The sequence below is a fragment of the Bos indicus genome, chromosome 13 (genome assembly GCF_029378745.1).
Source record: "Bos indicus isolate NIAB-ARS_2022 breed Sahiwal x Tharparkar chromosome 13, NIAB-ARS_B.indTharparkar_mat_pri_1.0, whole genome shotgun sequence".
NCBI classification, from domain to species: domain Eukaryota; kingdom Metazoa; phylum Chordata; class Mammalia; order Artiodactyla; family Bovidae; genus Bos; species Bos indicus.
The window spans coordinates 16,198,994-16,219,942 of record NC_091772.1 but is presented as its reverse complement, the minus strand read 5'-3'; the positions used below and the strand labels follow the sequence as shown (position 1 = coordinate 16,219,942).

Here is a 20,949-nt window from a genome sequence, read left to right as displayed (position 1 = left end):
GGCCGGAAGATGGGTGCCTGCTGGGCAAAGGGCACCTACAACTGCCTGCCCCCCACGACTGCCCCGACACCCTGAGTCTCTCCCGAGCACCCCCAGGACATGTTGGGCCAACGTGCTGCGGGAGGAATTAAGACCATCCTGTGCACTTTCTCTGGAAGAGGACTCTAGGTAAAGAAGCGTGTGTGGGGGGGTTTCCAGCATTCACTGCATTCATTGTCTTTGCTGATTTTGCCAGCTGTCTTTTATTCTTTTTAAGGAAGCTTTTTTTTCTTCCCTAATTTTACTTGTTTTTGGCTGTGCTGGGTCTTTGTTGTTACGTGGGCTCTCTAGCTGTGGGAGCTCGGGGCTGCTCTCTAGCTGAGGTGCATGGGCTTCTCATGGCAGTGGTTTCTCTTGCTGCAGAGCACAGGCTCTAGATAGGGTTCACTGGCTTCAGCAGTTGCAGCTCCTGGGCTCTAGAGCACAGGCTCAATAGTCGTGGTACACGGGCTTAGTTACTCCTGGCATGTGTGATCTTCGTGGATCAGGGACGGAACCCACGTCTCCAGGGTTGGCAGGCAGATTCTTTATCACCAGGCCACCAGGGAAGCCCCTTGCCTGCTGGATCCCTCACTGTAATAAACTACAGCCGTGATTACAGCAACCTTGAGTCCTGGTGAACTACCAAACCGAGGAGGGGGTAGGGGGCAGATCCGAGGCCCCTGACCTGGGAAGCATGCTGGGGTTTCCGGCCCCCACCTCAGTTCTTCACTTAGAGCTCCCTTGACTCTCCCGCATGTCTCTAAATAGCTTCTTCCGCATTTCACATTGAGGATTTAAGCTTTTTTTGTTGCTGTTAACGAATGGAAAAAAGTATTCAAACAATTTCGCTTCTTTAAGAGGTAAAAATGAAGAATGGACCTTAGTGACATTTCAAAGAACGTTCTTCCCTTGCAATTACAAGGTGTGGTCACGAATGAGGTGCTCTGAAAGTCCCTGCTGTTCCTGGGCTGAGCATCTGTATTCCTCTAAGGAAAAAAGGCCTGTATTTCAATCACCTGGCAAATTGGGAACTGCTGTTTCTCATTTGCAGGTCTTTTTGATGTACATGGGAGTTGTCCGTGAAACCTCTGTAATTTAACATTTGCAAACAAGAGGGGTCACCATGGCAGATTACGATTTATTTATAAGAACTGCAGAAAATGAAAAGCAGCAGTAATTATAAAAGGCTTATGAGTGTCTCATATATGAAACACTACATTGATTATCATTAGATTCTTACGGTCTAGTCTCCCTTGGTCCTATTTTTAAAACTTAACTAATTCCCTCAAATCCACTCTTTATATTTTAATACATACTTCCTGAATTAGAACTGAAGCAGGTAAGAAATCACTGGCCAAAAACTGATTTAGCCCTGTCCTTCATTTTTCATGACAAAAAAACTCTTAAGAGAAACCTACCCTGGTAGTCCCTTGTGAAGACAAAAGTAAAAAGTTTTCATTGAAACTGGGGCATTTCACTTTATCTGACAGTGGGATGTATCGTAAATATATGATGGCTTACAAAGGTAACATAAAATGTTTAAAAAAAAAAAAAAAAAAAAAAGCCAGTGAGAGGCCTTGCTGATTTGTAGCACAGGAATATATATGTAATATTTTCTCTCAAATAAATTAGTATTGTTTTTGGGATTAGTCTTTATCAAATCTATTGGGTCTCTAAATGATGAGACTGGTTTTCAAGAACAAAAGTTCACTATTTTCCAATAACAAAAAATATTTTTTTAATCCCTTCCCCATTTTTAGCACTCATTTCATTAACTATTTATGTTTCTTCTGAAGATACGTTTTGAAATTTATCTGCACTTTTCAAATAGGGAAGTTAGAATTCTCAGTAAAATATGGCATCCGAAAATCATTTAATGTCCTCTCTCAAATCAAGGGCAATAAATTGTCTCTTGTTTTAATTCAACTGCTAAGAAAGTTTGAATCTCATCCCACGCCCCCATGTAACATATCTGAATAATTTACCTCCATGCATGTGGAATTACTCAGTAGAAAATACTACTCTGTGGTTTCTGAGATTACTGTACATACATGAAATATGGTTGTCCTGGGTGGAACCGCATCTCTTTAAAAAAAAAAAGGCACATCCACCAAGAACCTGCGAATCTGACCTGGTTCAGAAAAAGGGTCCCTGCTGCTGCTCTCAAGTGAAGCGGAGGTCACGAGGCATCAGCATGGGCCCACACTGAACGGTCAGTGACCCCACAGGGGAAATCTGGACAGACACGCAGGGAGAAGGCCACATGCAGAAGGAGGCAGAGACTGGGCTTCGGCTGCAGTCACATCCAAGCAACAGCAAGGACCGTGGGCAGCCCCCAGAAGTGAGGACAGACTCCAGGGACCCTTCTCCCTCAAAGCCTTCTGGGGGGCACACTGCCGACACCTGGGTATTCACTGCAGTCTCCACGACCGTGACAAAGTGCATGTCCGTTGTTTTCAGCTACACAGCTTGTGGCACGTTATTACAACGGTCTTTGGAAACTAACACGGTGGTCGTTCTCAGGATTTCAAAATTAACCGTACAAACATTCACTGCATACAAAGTCTGGTTCAGAAAATTTCCCCTTTCTTTTCCACCAAACTGAAATAAAAGGTAACATTTATGAAAGGGTTTCATAAGCTTAAGAACACAGAATTTTCAATTCAGCCAATTTTTATTTATTAAGTGCCCACTCCATACACCCTTAGGCCCTGTGAAAAACAGAAAACATTCAGTATCTACTCTTTAAAGCAGCGACTGTACAGCACAGGGAACTCTGCTCAATATTCTGTAATACTTTAAGTGGGAAAAGAATTTTAAAAAGAATAGACACATGTATATGTGTAACTGAATCATTTTGCTGTACACCTGAGACTAATACATCATGGTTATTCAACTATACTCCAAAATAGAATAATTTTTAAAAAGCAACTGTTAATTATAAACAAAATACTGAGGATGAGGACAATTCTCAGGTACTCCATGAAAATAACATGGTTTCTAATAGAAAACATTAAAGTGAGAGAAGGAGGTAACTGGTGTTTTTGAGAAAAATATAAACAGTTATGAAACCTTGGAACTGGGTCAAGAGCACTATGCAGAGTAGCTACTTAATAAACAGCTAACAAGTTAATTATTAGTTAAAAATATACATGTGTGCTGTGTTGCTTCAGTCATGTCTGACTCTTTACAACCCCAAGGACTGCAGCCCGCCAGGCTCCTCTAGTCATGGGATTTCCCAGGCAAGAATACAGGAGTGGGTTGCCACACCCTCCTCCAGGGGATCTTCCCGACCCAGGGTTAGAACCCATGTCTTTCACATCTCCTACATTGACAGGCAGGTTCTTTACCACTAGCACCACCTGGGTATCTCCTAAAAATATATAAGAATTATTAATGTTTATATATTTTGAGTCTTGGTGTTCATAATTCTAAACAATAAATCTGCATATCCAATGACTCTGTGACTATTCATATATTACTAACTCAAAATATTTCAAATCAACGAGTAAAATGAATTTGTCTGTTCAAGAATTCATTCCATATTTGAGAAATATTTACTGAATATGACTTGCCACTCCATACACCCTTAGGCCCTGTGAAAAACAGAAAATATTCAGTATCTACTCTTTAAAGCAGCGACTGTACAGCACAGGGAACTCTGCTCAATATTCTGTAATACTTTAAGTGGGAAAAGAATTTAAAATTCTTTTCCCACTTAAAGTATAAGCCAGGAGTTATGTTTCACTGAATGAATGACATGAGAACTTTACCCTACAGTCCAAGCTACAAGACTTTAAAAAAAGGGAAGTCCCGGATAAAGATGGCAGATTAAAAACCCACATTAATTTCACCTCTTCCTAGATGCTAACCAAAATTATAGTAAAGTCTTTTAAAGACACAAAGCCACTCAATCAGCAACTAAAGAACCGAAGCTAAGGACCTCCCTGGCAGGCCAGTAAGACAGAATGTGGCTAAGACTCCATTGCAGGGGAAGTGGGTTCAATCCCTGATCGGGGAACGAAGATCCCACATGCTGCTCGGTGCAGCCAAAAGAAAAAAAAAAAAACAAGAGAAGCTAAAACACACATGAACAAGGAATAACTAAACTTGCTCAACAGAGCCAAATAAGCCTCCTGCAGGAGAGCTGAGACCCAGTCCTATGAACAGGGCAGAACCTTCAGAAGGCTCAGAAACCAGTAACAGCAGGTATGTCTCAAACTGCGGGTGAATGGAAGGTGATAAAGCAAGAAGCGTGGGGGGATTTCTGAGAGGCAGTCAGACCCCAGGCATCCTTCCCTCCCCAACTCTACAGACCAGGGGTCCCCAAGTCTCCTGTGAAGAGGATGAAGCAGGTGGCCCCTAGTCTGTGGGTGCAGGTACATACAAACTCAAGGTGGAAACCCCGAGCCCTCTTTCTGCTACTCAGCTTCTAGAACGCAGGCAGCTGGACCTGAACCCCTGGTGGGAAGTTGAAATTCTCCTCCTCGGAAATCAGCTAAAGAGAAAAAATCATCATACAAAGAAGAGGCTCCCGTACAAAGGAGGTCCTGCTACACGGCCCAGCCCACCCTCAGCATGCACATCTCCCTCTTACTCCAGGGCACGGTGAAGGGTTCTCAGACACCCAAGGACAGCCTCGAGCGAGAATGGCAGAAACCAGAAGCAACGTGGAGAAAGCAAACTATTCCGGGAGAAAAAAAAACTTGACAAAGTCAATAATTCCAACAAGAAACACTCATGATTCCAGGCTGAAAGAACAGGAGGCCATAAACAGGAGCAGTCACAGAAAAAAATGCCAAACAAGTGCTCGTGGAAACACAACAGCACACGTGAGTGGAGAAAACATCTGACAGCAGAGCAGACGGAGCCGAAGACGAAAAACTGAAATGAAGGGAAAAAAGTTACAGTGCCAGGCTGAGAGCCCCACATCCACATAGTCACAGGTGAAGAAAATAAGAGAGACCGAAGACAGGACTTGAGAAGAAACACCTCCAAAATTAAAAGGCGTGAGTGGCGGTCACCCAACGTACCCTGCACTCTGGATGGACACAGACACCTATAAAGGTCAACCGTCGTGAAATTTCAGAAGAGTGGAGAAAAAGAGAATATACGGTGCCAGAGGAGGAAAGGAAGAATGAATAACTCCGGATTCTCGACAAAAGGGACAGCCGACCTAGAATTCTAGACCCAAGCTATCAGAGACGTACAGAGACAGAATCACAACTCTTTCAGTCCCTCAGGATGAGGGCAGGGCAGGCTGCCAGTACGAGAGCCTGGGCTGTATTTTATCATCTTCGTAACCTGAGGACAAAACGGCAGAGTAAGCCAGCTCCAGATTGTTAATGACACCTGACTCGTCCTGACCACGCTCTGCAGAAGGTCCCAGGGCCAACTTGAGGCCCCGCTGCCCAGAGCAGATGGGAAGGTTCGAGTCATTGCACAGAAATGCGGTGCTGGGTGTGTTCTGAGAACCGGAGGTGGACAAGCAGAGACTGTAAGCCGCGGACTGCAATCTGTGTCACTAAGGGATGTCCAGCACCTGCAGTTCAGGATGCAGTCTGGCTGATGATCCAACTAGCTCCCCAAGGTTAGCTCAGGACTGTGCCTACCTAACTTCCCTGAAAACTCAGTGGAAGGTGAGGACTGTTTAGCACCCAGGCCATGTCCGGCTATCTCCACTCCAGAGAGCAAGAAAATGCCGTCTCCTCCAACAATCAGGGCTGGTCTTGCTCCTCATGTACATGGTCAAGAGTAAGTCGTGTAACGTTAAGGAAAACATAGGTAGGTAGTAACAGGACACGGACAGGCAAGGACATGGTTAACACCAAAGTCAGGGATCTGGTTACCCAGAGCCAGGAGTTGTCTGAGCCATCATGGGAAACAACATTTTTTTATCAAACAAATAACAAAATTAGATTGCTCTATTTTCTTTGGTTTCTTTGGTAAGGAGTAAGAAGGTGAAAATGAGATTTCTATAATCTTATATGACAGAAAAAAAAAACCTGTAAATCTTGAAAAAAAAAATTTAGTCAGATTCGGATTATCTCATAATATACTTATTAATTATTTAATAAAAAGGTTCTAGGCATTATCTTGGAACGTGGGTATTTGGGAAGATTACAAAACCGAGCGAAATGGAACAGACAGCGTTTTAAACAGTTAAAATGAACACCAGTCAAGAAGGTAGCTTTTTAAATAGCGGAAGTACTGGGAGGCAGGCAACTCCTTAAAACAGGGTTTATTCTTGAAAAGAGTAGATAAATTGCAAGGAATCAACATCTTACCTTAAACACTTCCATTGGAAGAGGAAACTTAGCAGCATCAATAAGAGATTTCTCCAGAGCACGTTTCCACTCTGAGTCCGTCTTCAAAGGATAGATTTCTGTATCAACAGCAAATCACATAAGAGTTTAAGGGCTGAAACGTTCTACCGGGTGGTTCTTTGCTCAATTTTATCTTCTCAGGGTTTCATAATAACTTGGCAGGCTCAGCGGCTGTAAGCATTCACACCCTGCCCGCCATAAAAAGCCACCTGCTAAAGAGATTTCCTTGAGTTAAATAGCAACTTGGGATTCTGCGATCCGAAATAAAGAATCGACTTAACAGGGCTCTTCTTCAGGGACTACCTGCATGCATTCTGTATGTAATTTGATGGAATACGTCACGTTCATCACACCTTCATCCATTCTCAGCCCCAAATTCCACACATCACCGGGGAAGTCATATCCAATGATGAAGAACTTATTATCTGGTAAGTTTCTAAATAAGAAAAGACTCTTGTCTGGCGTTTTCGGTTAGTACAGCCTATTACTCACTAAATCTCTAAGCTCTCATATGCTAAAAATAGTCCACATAAGCCAGGAAATTATGAAAAGGTAGATTAAAATTTACCAACCAAGTTTAATATCTGTACTTGAAATGTTGCTAACACATCACATGGTGCCCATGTTTCTGCCCACGGTGGGGAGAAGGGATTTACGAAGGGAGGTTACACTGTCTGAATACAAAATTAGAAGAACAAAATTGGTGAGCTCTGTTTTTACCAGTTGCTGAAACTGCAGGGGAATTTTATGATCTGATCTCAACAGATTTAAGACCTTATCAAAACAGGATTTGCGGAAGCACTCACTTGAAGGAGATATGTTTATACCTTCGCTATATCAACTCAGGCTACTTCAGACAGATAGCTAGGATATGAATATCAATTTGAGCACAGTTAAAAGGCAACATTAAGCCTTTGGGGCTGTATTTTTAATTTCTTGCATGTCTGCTTTTTAGCAGGCAGCCATATATTTTGATGCTCATAGCGTCTGAACTCACCTTGAGCTTGAATCGCCTGTGTTTTAGCAGTTTATTCGGTCTTTGCAGACTATCACAATTATGGTGGGCATGCGGTGCTACCAGAGGGGCCAGGTTATCAATGCCCTGCCTACCGTCAGTCTTGTCAGCTATGTCAAGTCCCATAAAGGATACTTAATGACAGGACAGACTCTATTTATGTAAACTGTCTATAATCCTTCCTAGCCTCTTATTTATGCTCTTACACCTCTGCAGAATTCTTTCCCCCAATTTGGTATTTCAGTATCAGAGCAAAAATAGAATGAGATTCTTTTTGGTAGACACATTCAGGGGAATATAGTTAGCCACTCTCCCAATAAACACCTTTGCAGAGAATGGTCCCTCCAGCCTCCACAGGTGAGAAGGCGGGGGGCCAGAGGGAGAAATTACTTATCACAAGGTCCCACAAAAAAGGAAGAGGGACCAATTCACGGAGCCTTATGAAGTGTCCCGGGAGGGTGAGGGGGATTCCCTGGGATGCACTGGTGCTCCAGCTCAGGGCACTGCATCAGAACCTCAGGAAAGAGGAAGGCAGTTCAGGTTTCTGAAGCACAGCCCAGAGGACACCAAGCGCAGCAGCTGCAGAGGGGTCAGATGTGCCAAACGTGCTCAGTCGCTCAGTCCTGTCCATCCCTTTGTGACCCCGTGGACTGTAGCCCACCAGGCTCCTCTGTCCATGGGGATTCTCCAGCCAAGAATACCGGAGTGGGTCGCCATGCCCTCCTCCAGGGGATCTTCCCAACCCAGGGATCGAACCCACGTCTCCCACATTGCAGGCGAATTCTTTACCACTGAGGCACCAGGGAAGCCCCAACAGGCGGGGGCAGGAGGGAACAACAAACAAGATCCTGGACTTCCTAAGTAAAATAAACCCACTTTTCTAGGGTTCTGGAAGCAGGTCGATGGGGAGCTCGATGTTGTAATAAAAGGAGAACCAAATCATACAAAACGAGAGTGACTTCTAAAGACAAGGTTAAAGGAAGGTCTGCAGACATACAGGGAGAGAAAAAAGAAGAGAAAGTACCGCTCCCTGAACTCCCAAGGTCTGTAACTGAGGACTCTTGAGGCAGGAGGAGCCCCTGAGACAGAGAGGAGGGTAAAAAAAGAGTGATTAAAAATTACCCAAGGCTGAGTAACTAGATTCCAACAAAAAAAATTTTTTTAAATACTAAGATAAAAGGGCTGCTGAGTATCACCAAATAATATGCTGAAATTGAACGAGTGGGATTATGGTCTGACAAATTATTACATAAATTAATGTAATCTTTACCTCTAAAGAGAAAGGTTAAGAGAAACCATATTTAACCAAAGAAAGGTAAAGAGAAACCTTTAATTAACCAAAAAATTAAAAAAAAAAATTATTCAGGACCAGAGCAACGAAAACCCAACATGGTCAGATCCAAACTCAGATCTGAGCAAGGAGATGGGCAGTGATTTCTCTGGGGCTCAGAGAAATGCTCACAGCCCTCCTGACAGCTGGCAGAACAGGACTGGACCAGTCGTGTCACCCCAGGGGGCTGCGTCCACCTGATGCCGTATCTGTTCAAGCAAACCAGAGAGAAGTGTCATAAAGCCTAGTACTTTGATCTGAATATAGGTCCCCCTAAAATTCATGTTGAAATACTCAAGGTGATGGCCTTAGGAGCTGGGGCCACTGGGAGGTGACGAGATCATGAGAGTGGACCTCCCAGGATGGAATCAGTGTCCTTTTATAAGAGAGACCCCAGAAAGATCCCTACCCTTTCCCCCAGGTGAGAACACAGTGAGAAGACACGTCTACAAACCAGGAAGTAGGTCCTCATCAGACACTGAATCTGTTGGTGCCCAGATCTTGGACATCCAACCTCCAGAGCCGGGAGAAATCAATGTCTCTTGTTTATAAGCCCCTCTTTCCCATCTGTTACAGCAGCTGGAATGAAGAAAGATACCTAGGAGATCTTGCCAGACTTTCATCTCTGTCCTACAATCTCAAGATGCTTTGCCTTCATGCTGAGGATATTAAATTCTAATACAGAATTTAATCCCACGGCAGGGCACACTGTCTTAAAAGGTGAAAAATTAGCTGCAGTTTTGTCAGGACCCTCGGCCACCTGCAGAAGCTAAACACCTCCTAGTTTCAACAAGCAGAGAACAATAGTCTGTATGTGTGTTCATTAGAGCGAGAGGTACTTGGTTATGCCAGTAAGTTTATGGACAATAAATAGCACCATTAAAAGAACATAAAACATGTTTTTAAAGTGATCGTGTTGCTGGTAATTAAAGAGTGTATCATGTCCATTTCTGTTGGTAAGAAGTTAAGAGGCAATTAAAACCCATCCTGACTCATCTTGAACTAGAAACCTAAGTGAAAACGAGGTGTCCACCTCTGCAGACTGGCCATCCATCTCATGGAAAGCGCAGGAGGAAAAGGGACGAGTGAAATACTCATCTCACAGGCTGAGGTAAGCACAGGCTTGGAGGGGCAGTCCTCTTTATTTATGCACCCCACATCCCCCCACTCCCTCCTTCTCCACCAGCCTCGGACCAGTGAGGAAAGGCTCGACTGTGCTTCTTCATAGACGCTGGGAAGTACTGTGGATTGAATGCTTGTGTCCTCCCAAAATTTGTATGTTGAAGCCCTAACCCCTTGATGTCATGGAGCTTTGGGAAGTAATTAGGTTTAGATGGGGTCAGGAGGGTAGGGCCCCCGTGATGGGATTAGTGCCCTGGCAAAAGGAGACACCAAAGAGCTCTCTTTCAAGTACATGCTCGCTCTCTGTCAACATACAGATAGAGATACACATATATATACATCTCCATGCACACACAGAGAAGAGGACAGGGGACTTCTCTGGCGGTCCAGTGGTTAACGCTTCATGCTTCCAGTGCAGGGGATGTGGGTTTGATCCTTGGTGGAGAAGTAAGATCCCACATGTCATGCAGCACAGCCAGAAGATTAAAAAAGAAGAAGAGGCAGCCAGGTGAGGACCCAGCAAGAAGGCAGCCATCTACAAATCAGGAAGAAATCCTCACCAGCACTCAACACTGCTGATGCTCTAACCCTGAACTCCCATCCTCCAGAACTGGGGATTTGTGTTTTCCAAGGCTCAAACCCCTCAGTCAATGGTATTTTGTTAAGGCAGCCCAAGCTAAGATAAAAAATAATGATTGTTTTTGGAATAAGAAACAGTTCATGTAGGAAGCATCTGAATTAGATTGAGAAACGTCTAGCTCCAGGCACTATCTAAAATAAAAAGAAGGGGGGGTTGGGGGGGGTGGGTGACATAAAGATTTTGAAGGGAAAAGATATACAAAAGAATATAGAGATAAGGATCTAAGGATTTTTCTTAAACCTCAGAAGTTTCATCTCTTTAGTTTCTGCAAAAACATGTCAGATTCTATCTGCTTTCTAAACCTCCAAAAACACAAAAGCAGGTGATGCGGGGGGAGGGAGGTGAGAGGGGGGTTCAGGATGGGGGTATACATGTATGCTGCTGCTGCTGCTAAGTCGCTTCAGTCGTGTTCGACTCTGTGTGACCCCATGGACTGCAGCCTACCAGGCTCCTCCAACCATGGGATTTTCCGGGCAACAGTACTGGAGTGGGGTGCCATTGCCTTCTTCCGTATACATGCATACCTGTGGCCTATGCACGTTGATGTATGGCATAAACCATCACAATATTGTAAAGTAATTATATTCCAATTGAAATAAATTTAAAAATTAAAAGCAGGTGGGGCCTCTCAATGACCCCTGGACCTCAAGAGCCTACTTAAATTTCTTAGAAAATCAAATACAACCTTAATACTCTAATCACAGATTGAATATTTAGAAAACACCAATCACCTGAGTAACAGCAGCAAAGCAAACATGGGGAGACTCCCATTTTACAGATGTGAAAACTGAGGTTCCAAGTAGAGGAACTCACCCAGACGCTCTGCGGCCAGTGACAAAGTGGAAGGAGAGGCCCACTTGGACCCTGACTCCAAGCCCAGGTTCCTTCCCCTCTGTCAGGTTCTCAAACTCTAGTCACATGGAGACCTTTTTAAAGGAAGAAATTCCCATCCTGAACACCACAGACCTCATATCCTGGAGCTGTCCCAGGAGTTAAAGAGATCACATCTCTACTTGCTCAGAAGCTCCACTAACACTTCAGGGCAAAGTGAACAGCACAGTCTAGGGGTATCTCCACCAGGCTCTCCCCTCCAAATTGGCTTCCAAACTCCCATCAGTGATTTGGTTCCTGGAAGGTGGACTTGGCTAATTCCTTCCTTCTGTCTTCTAGACACGTTTGAATTTGTATTCAGTCAACTCACTTGACACATAGTTACTGAGCACCTACTAGGTGCTAGACAGGGTGTCAGGGGGCACAGCAGAGACTGCGCCATGCACTTTGAGTTCAGCATCCAAGTTCTGGATGAAGTGAGGGCATGAGAAAGCAGTCTTCCAAAAGAGGAGACACACACAGAAAAGTTGGGGACCCCAGAGGAGGCCGCATGCCAGAAAATGAGCATATGAGGGGAGGCATCAGGGATGCGGGGCTGGAAAAAGAGCTCCAGATCTGTCAAATCATGCTCTGCCTTCCATTCAGCACTGAAGAAAGGGCACCTCTGGATTCCCCGTCCCGCTCTGATAACACCTGAATCACCAAGGACGCAGGAAGCCACTGCCCTCCCGTGATCACTGGCATTTCACCATCTTCTGTTCCCTCATCTGGTCTTTGCTAAAGCTGGACTCTCCTACCCCTCAGCACCTGCACCCCTGATGGCGGGTGGAGTGGGGTGGCCACACCCTCTCTCTAATCGCCCATCCACCATCCCGTGTTCTCGGATTCCATCCAGAAATGGGATGCAGGCTTCTCGCTGGCAGACAGCATAACAGCCAGCACCTTCTCCAGTGTTTCAAGACCTACTTGCCAAGTACTACTACTGCGTGTCCGACTCTGCGTGACCCCTAGACGGCAGCCCACCAGGCTCCCCCGTCCCTGGGATTCTCCAGGCAAGAACACTGGAGTGGGTTGCCATTTCCTTCTCCAATGCATGAAAGTGAAAAGTGAAAGGCAAGTTGCTCAGTCGTGTCCAACTCTTCGCGACCCCATGGACTGCAGCCTACCAGACTCCTCCATCCATGGGATTTTCCAGGCAAGAGTACTGGAGTGGGGTGCCATCGCCTTCTCCGCAACAGGTACTATCTACCACCTACTTCTATACCTCTACCTGTACTGAAGAGTTGAGAAATACTGTGTCCTTTAAGAAACAGAAAGTATCAGGAAAAGAAAGGAGTTGTCAGCTCAGCAAAGAGGATAGGGTGACCTGGCGCAGCCTCACTCTCAAAGTCCAGGCAGCCCTCCAGGCCTGCCGTTCCTGAATATTCCACCCTTGGCAGAAGGACCCCCGAGGATGGCAGAGACTGCGGATAGAGAAGCCTGAAAATACGGAACCTGTGGATGGGAAGATGGCGGACGCAGAACATCAAACCTGCAAATGCAGAAGGTCAACTGTACTGCGTTATTTTATACCAGGGACTTGAGCATCACTGGATTCTGGCATCTGTGGGGATCCTGGAACCAATCCCCTGTGGATACCAAGGGATGACACTCTACCCAAAGTGCCCCTTATCTGCCCTCCTTGCCCACCCTTCCATCTCAACTTCTTACCACCTGTCAGTAATGAACACTTTCATTTACTTAAGTGTGTTTGGGAATAAGACAGTCTAGTGCTTTCTGTGCCAGTCTGAAAGCTGACTCCCACCTAGACTTCGGTCAAGGAAAGAGCACTGCCATCGTAGTTTAACAAGTCACATCGGGTCCTGAAACTAATTTATAGAAACCCAAAGGACTAGATTCTATTCCCAGGTGTTGGTCTGCTGAATCAGGTAGAAGTCAGAGTTCATCTTCTAACTATTGCATCTGAAGAACTCAAAATCATACTTGGGGTGACCTTTCACCTTTTAATTTCTTCTTTCCATCCACAGCCTTTCCTGTTGACAATTTACATGTTGAAAATATAAGTTCTTGATGAGGAATACCTTTCCCAAAGGCTTTAACTCTTCAGTGAAATGAACAATTCATGGTCAGAAAATTACTATGAGTAAATACAGTCTATTCTTGTCTTATAAAAACATCAAATTATCTTAGAGAGAGAGGTCTCTTCCTTTATTCAAGTATTTCCCTAGTTTCTAGAGGGACACTTTCCATTCTGGCCATTGAGTATGAGCAGAGGAGAGGGGCGTTACACAGAGTTTAAGAGCTATTAGTCATCCTTTGCTCTGCTATAAATTTATACTGGCAATTATATATTGCTCTTAAAATTTTACAGCAATTAGATACTGAACTAAGATTTACACACCCAACTTTCTACATGAAATAAATTTCTCCTGTTAGGTCATGAATCCCAAGGCAAACCTTGGGAGCTAAGGCCTCTCCTCACAAAACCGACAGGCCTTTCATTTGTAATCATATCCCCAGACTACTCAGGGTATAAGTGGATTTCTTGCCTGCTTCTCATAACATTGACAAGAACAATACTAATAAAATACCACGTTACAGGTTTATACGCCTGTCAGATCCAACACAAATGTAAACACATGACATGGAGAACCAAGACACTTTTCAATTAAAGCTCTTGACTGATGGAAAAGGGAAATATGACTCCTCTGCTTCACTCCTCAAGACGAACTCTGGCAACTAAGATGGGAGGGGAAAGGCTCTGGCAATTTTAATGAAGGAAAGAGCCAACTCTTGGCTTCCAGTAAACCTGTGAAATTGACCAGAATGAAAATCAGCAAATTTGGGAAGATGTATTCCTTCCTTGGCATCTTTAATTCCATGAGAATCCAACATTTTTGTTCTACAGCTATCTATCAAAAAAGGTTGATAAGCCCAGTAGGAGGCAGCAGGGGAAATTGTGTGGAAGAAGAAGGGGACCTGGGAATCTGAATTCCAGCACATTCCTCCAAAAAACTGTGCAATCTTAGACAGGTAGCTTAAACTCAGTCTCAAATTTTCTCTGCCATAAGAGGAAATATTCACCCGAAACATGTAGCACTTTTTTGGAATCAAAATAAACAACCTAACAGATGTAAAATCACCTGGCAGGTAGAAAACATTCAAGAATGGTTATTTTTGTAAACTCTGAGGTTTCTGCCCAGTTGGGTATGTCAGGAAGCATGATGTCGTCTTCTACCCAATTAAATCTGTGGAAAGGCATTCGTCAAGGTACTTGAAGCTATTTGAAAATCTATGATGCACCAGCGGAAAAAAGCATGATGGTTTTCTTTTTTGCTATTTCCAGGTCAGGACAGATAATGTAACAATAAGCATTTTATTTGAATCTGCATTTTACTTGAATCTACAGATGGATGAATGGGTGGGTAGATGAATCTATGGATAGAAGGTTGGATGGGGGAATGAATGGATGGATGGATGAGCGGGTGAGTGGGTAGATGGATGGATGAATGAATGGACAGATGGATGGATGGCCGTGGGTAGAAGGGCAAATATTTCAGAACCTACTTGCAAGACTATCAAATTCCTAAAGAAAAGCAGAGAATATTGTCAAGTCCCCATGCACTGGGTCTTTTATTTCCAAACCAGTGATTCCAAAGGAACCAGATCAGCTTTTCCACAGCCTCCTGCTCTGCTTTCTCATTTCAGAACACTATTCATTGAGGTCTTGGGTTCCATTCACAACAGAGAGTGTTTCAAGTTAAAACACTTCCTGCGCACGAGTACAAATGGGAAAGACACCACAGAGCTAACACATGTTCCAGAGAGACACCCAGGAAAATAATCACATCTCTTCCGACAACATTTGAGAACGGCTGAAGCTCCCGCCCCTTACCTGAAGGTGGGTCCATTCTGTATTTATTCTCTTGACACCAACCAACTGGTCGAAGTCTGTAATCCAAGTAAAACAACCACTGGTCATAGGATTCAGTGTCCTCCAATCCCACATAGCGAAGGCGTAATCTTCCTCCAGCATTCTCAAGCACACTAACTATCCAGTACTGAAAAGGGTTCTGAGAGTCCTGCAGCTCTATTAAGGAATCAACTGTAATGAGGTCTATAGGGCCTTTCCCTCGCAGAGGCTGTTTAAACAGAAGCAAAACTCCTTATTTTAAACTTTATTTTCAGGTTCTCATGGAAACAGATGACAGCAGAAGATATTTTTTTTTTTTTCCACACCATCATCCAAGCTATTGGCAAATAGTCTGGTGTTTCCCCTCCACCCCCACCCTCCCCTCCCACCCCCCACCCTCCCCTCCCACCCCACATCCATCTTTCCCAACTCAGTATCCAGCAACAAAACCACAAGCAAATACAAAATAACAGTGTGTGCTAAGTTCTCACCAAACAAATCACCCTTCCCAGACACAACTCCATTTGTGAAGGTGCTTTGAAGAAGCATTCCACCAAATTTGCCTCAAATTGGAAAACAAGTGGGAACAAAACGTCTACTTTTCCAAGCGATGGATCCATCTGATATGGGGCCATCAATTTCTACCTTGACTCAGCAGACGTCTGTCTTACGATGGCCCTGCTCTCATAATCAACACCCTCTCATACCATAAAGTGTTAATACGTGTGGAGGACATTCTTGATGAATGCCTAATACACACTAATAATCAGCTGAATTAGACTACTGGTAACTTGTACACTTCACCCCACCGTTGGTTTGGAGAATGTATATAATGTCTGCCCCTTCTAAGCAACCTTCTTAGCACATGTTTGCATATGAAAAGGGTGTTTGTTCAGCCAGCCCTGTAGGCAAATATGCTTAAAAAATTAACAAAGTAAGACAATCTGTCCTTTTGAAAGGGTGAGCAACCATTACTTTGATTTGTCAACCAAACAATTCAATTAGTAGCCACCAAGATACAAAACTACATTAGGCAAAATCATCACAAAACAAAGACAACCCTGTATGAGTCTGTGGTGTTCCAAAATTTCAGTATCATTTATGAAAGGCAGGAAATTTATGGTTAATGTTAAGAGAATAATGAGACTGTCAAACTCTGTGTCATATTCTTGGTCATTCATTGTGTTTTCCCCTTCTCAGGGGCATTCTTCAAAAACAGATTTGGTAACTCAATAATGATTTATGACAGTGAAGTCCTCTTATATACTGTTCTGGTACATAAATATTAAAATATATCAGAATAAAATTATTTTCAAGTAACCCATTTTTTCTTCAGTACCTTAAAACGACCTTAACCACATTTAAATATGGTTAGTCATTTCTCCTCTTGTTTTACAAGAGGGACTAATTCAAATATGATTTAACACGTGTGTTTAAAAACTGGGGCGATGCATAAATAAAACAGCTAATCATTTATCAACACACTTTGAGGCCACACCCCAGCATATGAATGCTTAGTTGTCACTTCAACAAAATAGTTATTCTACAGGATTTTATACGCATTCACAAACATAAGATGGACTGTTAAAGGTACAGGATAGTAGGTAACCATCCTACCATGTTATTCATAAAAGCAAATTTTCCACTTATGGACTGGACCACACGTGGAGACACTTGGGTCCCATTAGAATCAGTCCTCTAAGTGATTCGGGCAAAGACACGATGTTACTTTGCACACTGATGTCCGTGTGGACTCATGCACCCATAGAAGGATATATGCAAAGGTGCTCTTAGCTGTGAGCTCGTGTTAACTGTGCAGCTTCAGATGACAGAGAATAGCTGGATAACAATACATACACCTTCTAGAAGGCTGGCAGGGGCCGTCCGGGAACCAGTCAAATCCCGAATGAGAAATTCTGTCCAGTCTGTATACTTCTCTTTGATAGCTGGTGAGACAAAGGAGAAAAAACACACACACTTCAACAAAGCAATGGAGCACCCCAGCACCTCTGCGTATATATGAGTTCTTTCATGACGTTTCTTCATTTTAGATGCCGTACTTAAAGGAAGAACTAAAATGGCAACAAGGGACCTGCCGGCAGTGGGTAATGGTCTCATCGAACACGTGCCTAGGTTTCGCTGGGCATCAGAAAGGTCAGAGAACATGAGACCCTGCAGTCTGATGTCTGTTTAGAGACTTCTGTAAACAACTAAGGAGATATTTCAAAGCACAGAATCTAGGAGGCTCCAAGAAGAAAGAGGGAATGGAAGAATCGGAGAAAGTTTTCCAGGTGGAAAATAAAGCCAGGCTCTGAATTACAAAAACATATTACTCACGCAGAGAGGAGAAAGGAGGGATTTTCAGGCTGAGAGGAACGGCATCTGCTAATGAGAGCAATGAAGGGAGGGAGGAGATGGAGAAAGAACGTCCCTCAGCAGCACACGGTCTGGCTGGAGCACAGAACGTAATGCTAAGTGGCAGGAACAAAGCTGCAGACAGCCCAAAAAGCCAGCACCCATGTTTAATGAACAGGAAATGTCTATGTGAAATCTAAATTTAAAAAATTATATAAATTAACTTATTTACAAAACGGGAAGACGCTCACCAATTTCCAAAATTGAGTTACCGAAGGGGAAACGTGGCAGGGGGTATAAATTAAGACTTTGAGATGAAACATATACACACTACTATCAATATATATAAACCAACAAGGACCTACTATATAGCACAGGGAACTCTACTCAATATTCTGTAATAACATATATTAGAAAAGAATCTGAAAAAGAATGGATATGTGTATACATATAACTGAGTAACTTTGCTGTACATCTGAAACTAACACGCCATTGTAAATCAACTATTTTGTTGTTTAGTGACTAAGTCATGTCCAACTCTTTATGACCTCATGGACTGAAGCATGCCAGGCTTCTTCCCTACCCTTCGCAATCTCCCAGAGTTTCTCAAATTCATGTCCACTGAGTCGGTGACACCATCCAACCATCTCATACTCTGCTGCCCCTTTCTCCTTCTGCCTTCAATCTTCCCCAACATCAGGGTCTTTTCCATTGAGTCAGTTCTTATCAGGTAACCAAAGTATTGGAGCTTCAGCTTCAGCATCAACTACATGCCAATAAAAAAGTTTTTAAACCAGGAAACCTCTGCATAAAATCAATCTGAAAGCAGCATAAAGGCTTGAAGGGAAACAAAGGAAGCCAATGGCAGAGAAGTCAAGGTAGAGGCTGCTGTTCTTAGTGCAAATGTGACAGGGCCCCAAAGAGCGCAAAAAGCACTGCATTTAAGACACCTTTCTAAAAAGATGGGCTTCCGGGGTAGCTCAGGTGGTCAAGAATCTGCCTGCAATGCAGGAGACCCAGATTTGATCCCTGGGTCAGGAAGATCCCCTGCAGGACAGCATGGCAACCCACTCCAGTATTCTTGCCTGGAGAATCCCATGGACAGAGAAGCCTGGCAGGCTACAGTCCATGGGGTTGCAGAGTTGGACATGGCTGAGCAACTTCCACTCCACACTAGGTTCTTTCAAAGCAAGATGCAACTATTTAGCTGAAACCTAAAGGAACAGAGTTATTACCAAAGGAAACCAAGCCATATGAGTGGTGGCAAAGTTCATGGTGTAGGGAAGACCTGGGCTCTGAGCTGGGCTCTGCCATCACTGGCTACATGACTTCAATCCATCCAATTTCTCTTGTATTCTTTCCTCTGATGCTACAACATGTTGCCTGTGTGATGCTATAAGGATTAAAGGAGATACACCTGCTGGTAAAATACAACCGTATCTGGCACATTTATGCAATTAACAGCCTCTCTAGTTCTGTTACAAATGTATATTAAATTATTACACATTCTTATCCAATATTTATTACTGCTGCTGCTAAGTCACTTCAGTCGTGTCCGACTCTGTGCAACCCCATGGATGGCAGCCCACCAGGCTCCCCCGTCCCTGGGATTCTCCAGGCAAGAACACTGGAGTGGGTTGCCATTTCCTTCTCCAAACAACCGCATAGCAGGTGTTTAATAAAATGTCACCGGAGAGAAGGACTGACCGATTAACAGTTTTATAAACTGAGTCTTCTTTCTTTTTCTTTGAGCCACACTGCACAGCATATCGGAGAAGGCAATGGCAACCCACTCCAGTACTGTTGCCTGGAAAATCCCATGGACAGAGGAGCGTGGTGGGCTGCCGTCCATGGGGTTGCACAGAGTCGGACACGACTGAAGCGACTTAGCAGCAGCACAGCATATCAGATCTTAGTTCCCTGACCAGGGATCAAACACCACGCCTCCCCTATGTTGGAAGCACAGAGTCTTAATCACTGGACTACCAGGTAAGTCCAAATTGTGTCTGTTTTTTAACTAATCTTGGGATGCAAAAGAACTCGCTGAATTCAGATAAGGAACCCCTGCTACCATGGATGTTACACAGACCTTTCAATAAAAAATATGATTTAGCACCGCAGTACACATTATCGTTGTTGCTGTTCAGTCATTAAGTCATGTCCGACATTCACAAAAGAACTGACACTGCATTTTGCTTCTTCTTGTGTTTGCCTGGCTTATAATTGCTTACACATGATGTAAATTATCAAATAAGATTTTAGTTTCAGCACACATCACCCAGAAAGCGGCTAAGTGTTAGTTGCTCAGTCGTGTCCAACTCTTTTCAACTCCATAGACTGTAGGCCACCAAGCTCCTCTGTCCGTGGAATTCTCTAAGCAAGAACACTAGAGTGGGTTGCCATTCCCTTCTCCAGGGGATCTTCCCAACCCAGGGCTCAAACCCAGGTCTCCTGCATAGTAAGCAGATTCTTTACTATCTGAGCCACCAGGGAAGCCCAGAAAGCCAGAGGTCATTCATTTAATTGAGTGGGCATTAAACACCTTATGAGAGAGTACAGAAATTTAATATTTCTCGAGTTCTCCTTTTGGGTGAGTACATGCTACTATGCCATTAGGCAACACTGACACCATTCATTTTGGACAAGGGCATCACCCAGAGATTAAAGAAACTCAAGATACTGTATATTCATAGCTTAATCCCCAAGGGACCAGCTGCTTTCTCTGAAGTGCCCTAGGACCTCTGAGCCCTAGAAACAGCCATAATTTACACAACAAAAGCCATAAAGATAAGACCTATTTATAACATTCTCAAGGTATAACTCATATTACTCTGCATCATATCTTTAAGAGCCTAGAAGATAAACAGCCTCTAAAACTATTAGAAGAAATTTAAAACCTTATCATTGTTCACTAGAGATTTTTATCCAATAAAATATGGAATTTCACTCAATATTGTACATTTTCTTCTTCTCTAGCTGTCATATCCCATTTATAGACATTTCTGCTCTCGCTTTAAACGTTTTCTTGCTTTTAAAGAACACCCTTCCAAAGAGACAGGGATTTTTTTTCTCTCTACTAGGAAAAATTTCCTGCAGCTCTTTTATTGGCTATCACTGCAGAGAAAGTGTCAAGACTGAACTGATATATCCACAAGGGTCCAGGCCTCTAAGTTCAATGGAATAAGACACTTTGTTTATTAGGTTTTACTCTCATATTCTCTTTCTCTCCCTCACACCACTTGTTTCTTTCTATACTTTCTTAGCTAAACAGTTTCTAAATTTTTCTCAGGGCTCCCCATTGAGAGTACATTTTAAAAAGAAATAAGCTTGTAAAAAACTTAAATTCACCTGCCCCTCATATGTATCTGAGCACATGATTCAGTCTAACTTTCAACA

At 43.5% G+C, this 20,949-nt stretch overlaps 1 protein-coding gene across 4 annotated transcripts in view; it reads right to left on the bottom strand.

Annotated features, from left to right (window-relative positions):
• The window catches only part of SFMBT2 (Scm like with four mbt domains 2), a 176,005-nt gene that overhangs the window by 83,683 nt on the left and 71,373 nt on the right, over positions 1–20,949 (bottom strand). For 3 of the 4 annotated variants that reach the window (XM_070800761.1, XM_019972925.2, XM_070800760.1), the window contains exons 5-7: positions 17,056–17,144; positions 15,181–15,427; positions 6,309–6,406 (exon numbers count right to left, since the gene is read on the bottom strand). In XM_070800761.1, coding sequence (XP_070656862.1) covers positions 6,309–6,406; positions 15,181–15,427; positions 17,056–17,144 — 434 coding nt within the window. Of the gene's footprint in view, positions 1–6,308; positions 6,407–15,180; positions 15,428–17,055; positions 17,149–20,949 lie in introns of those variants that run through there. The other variant, XM_070800762.1, reaches the window with a different exon arrangement.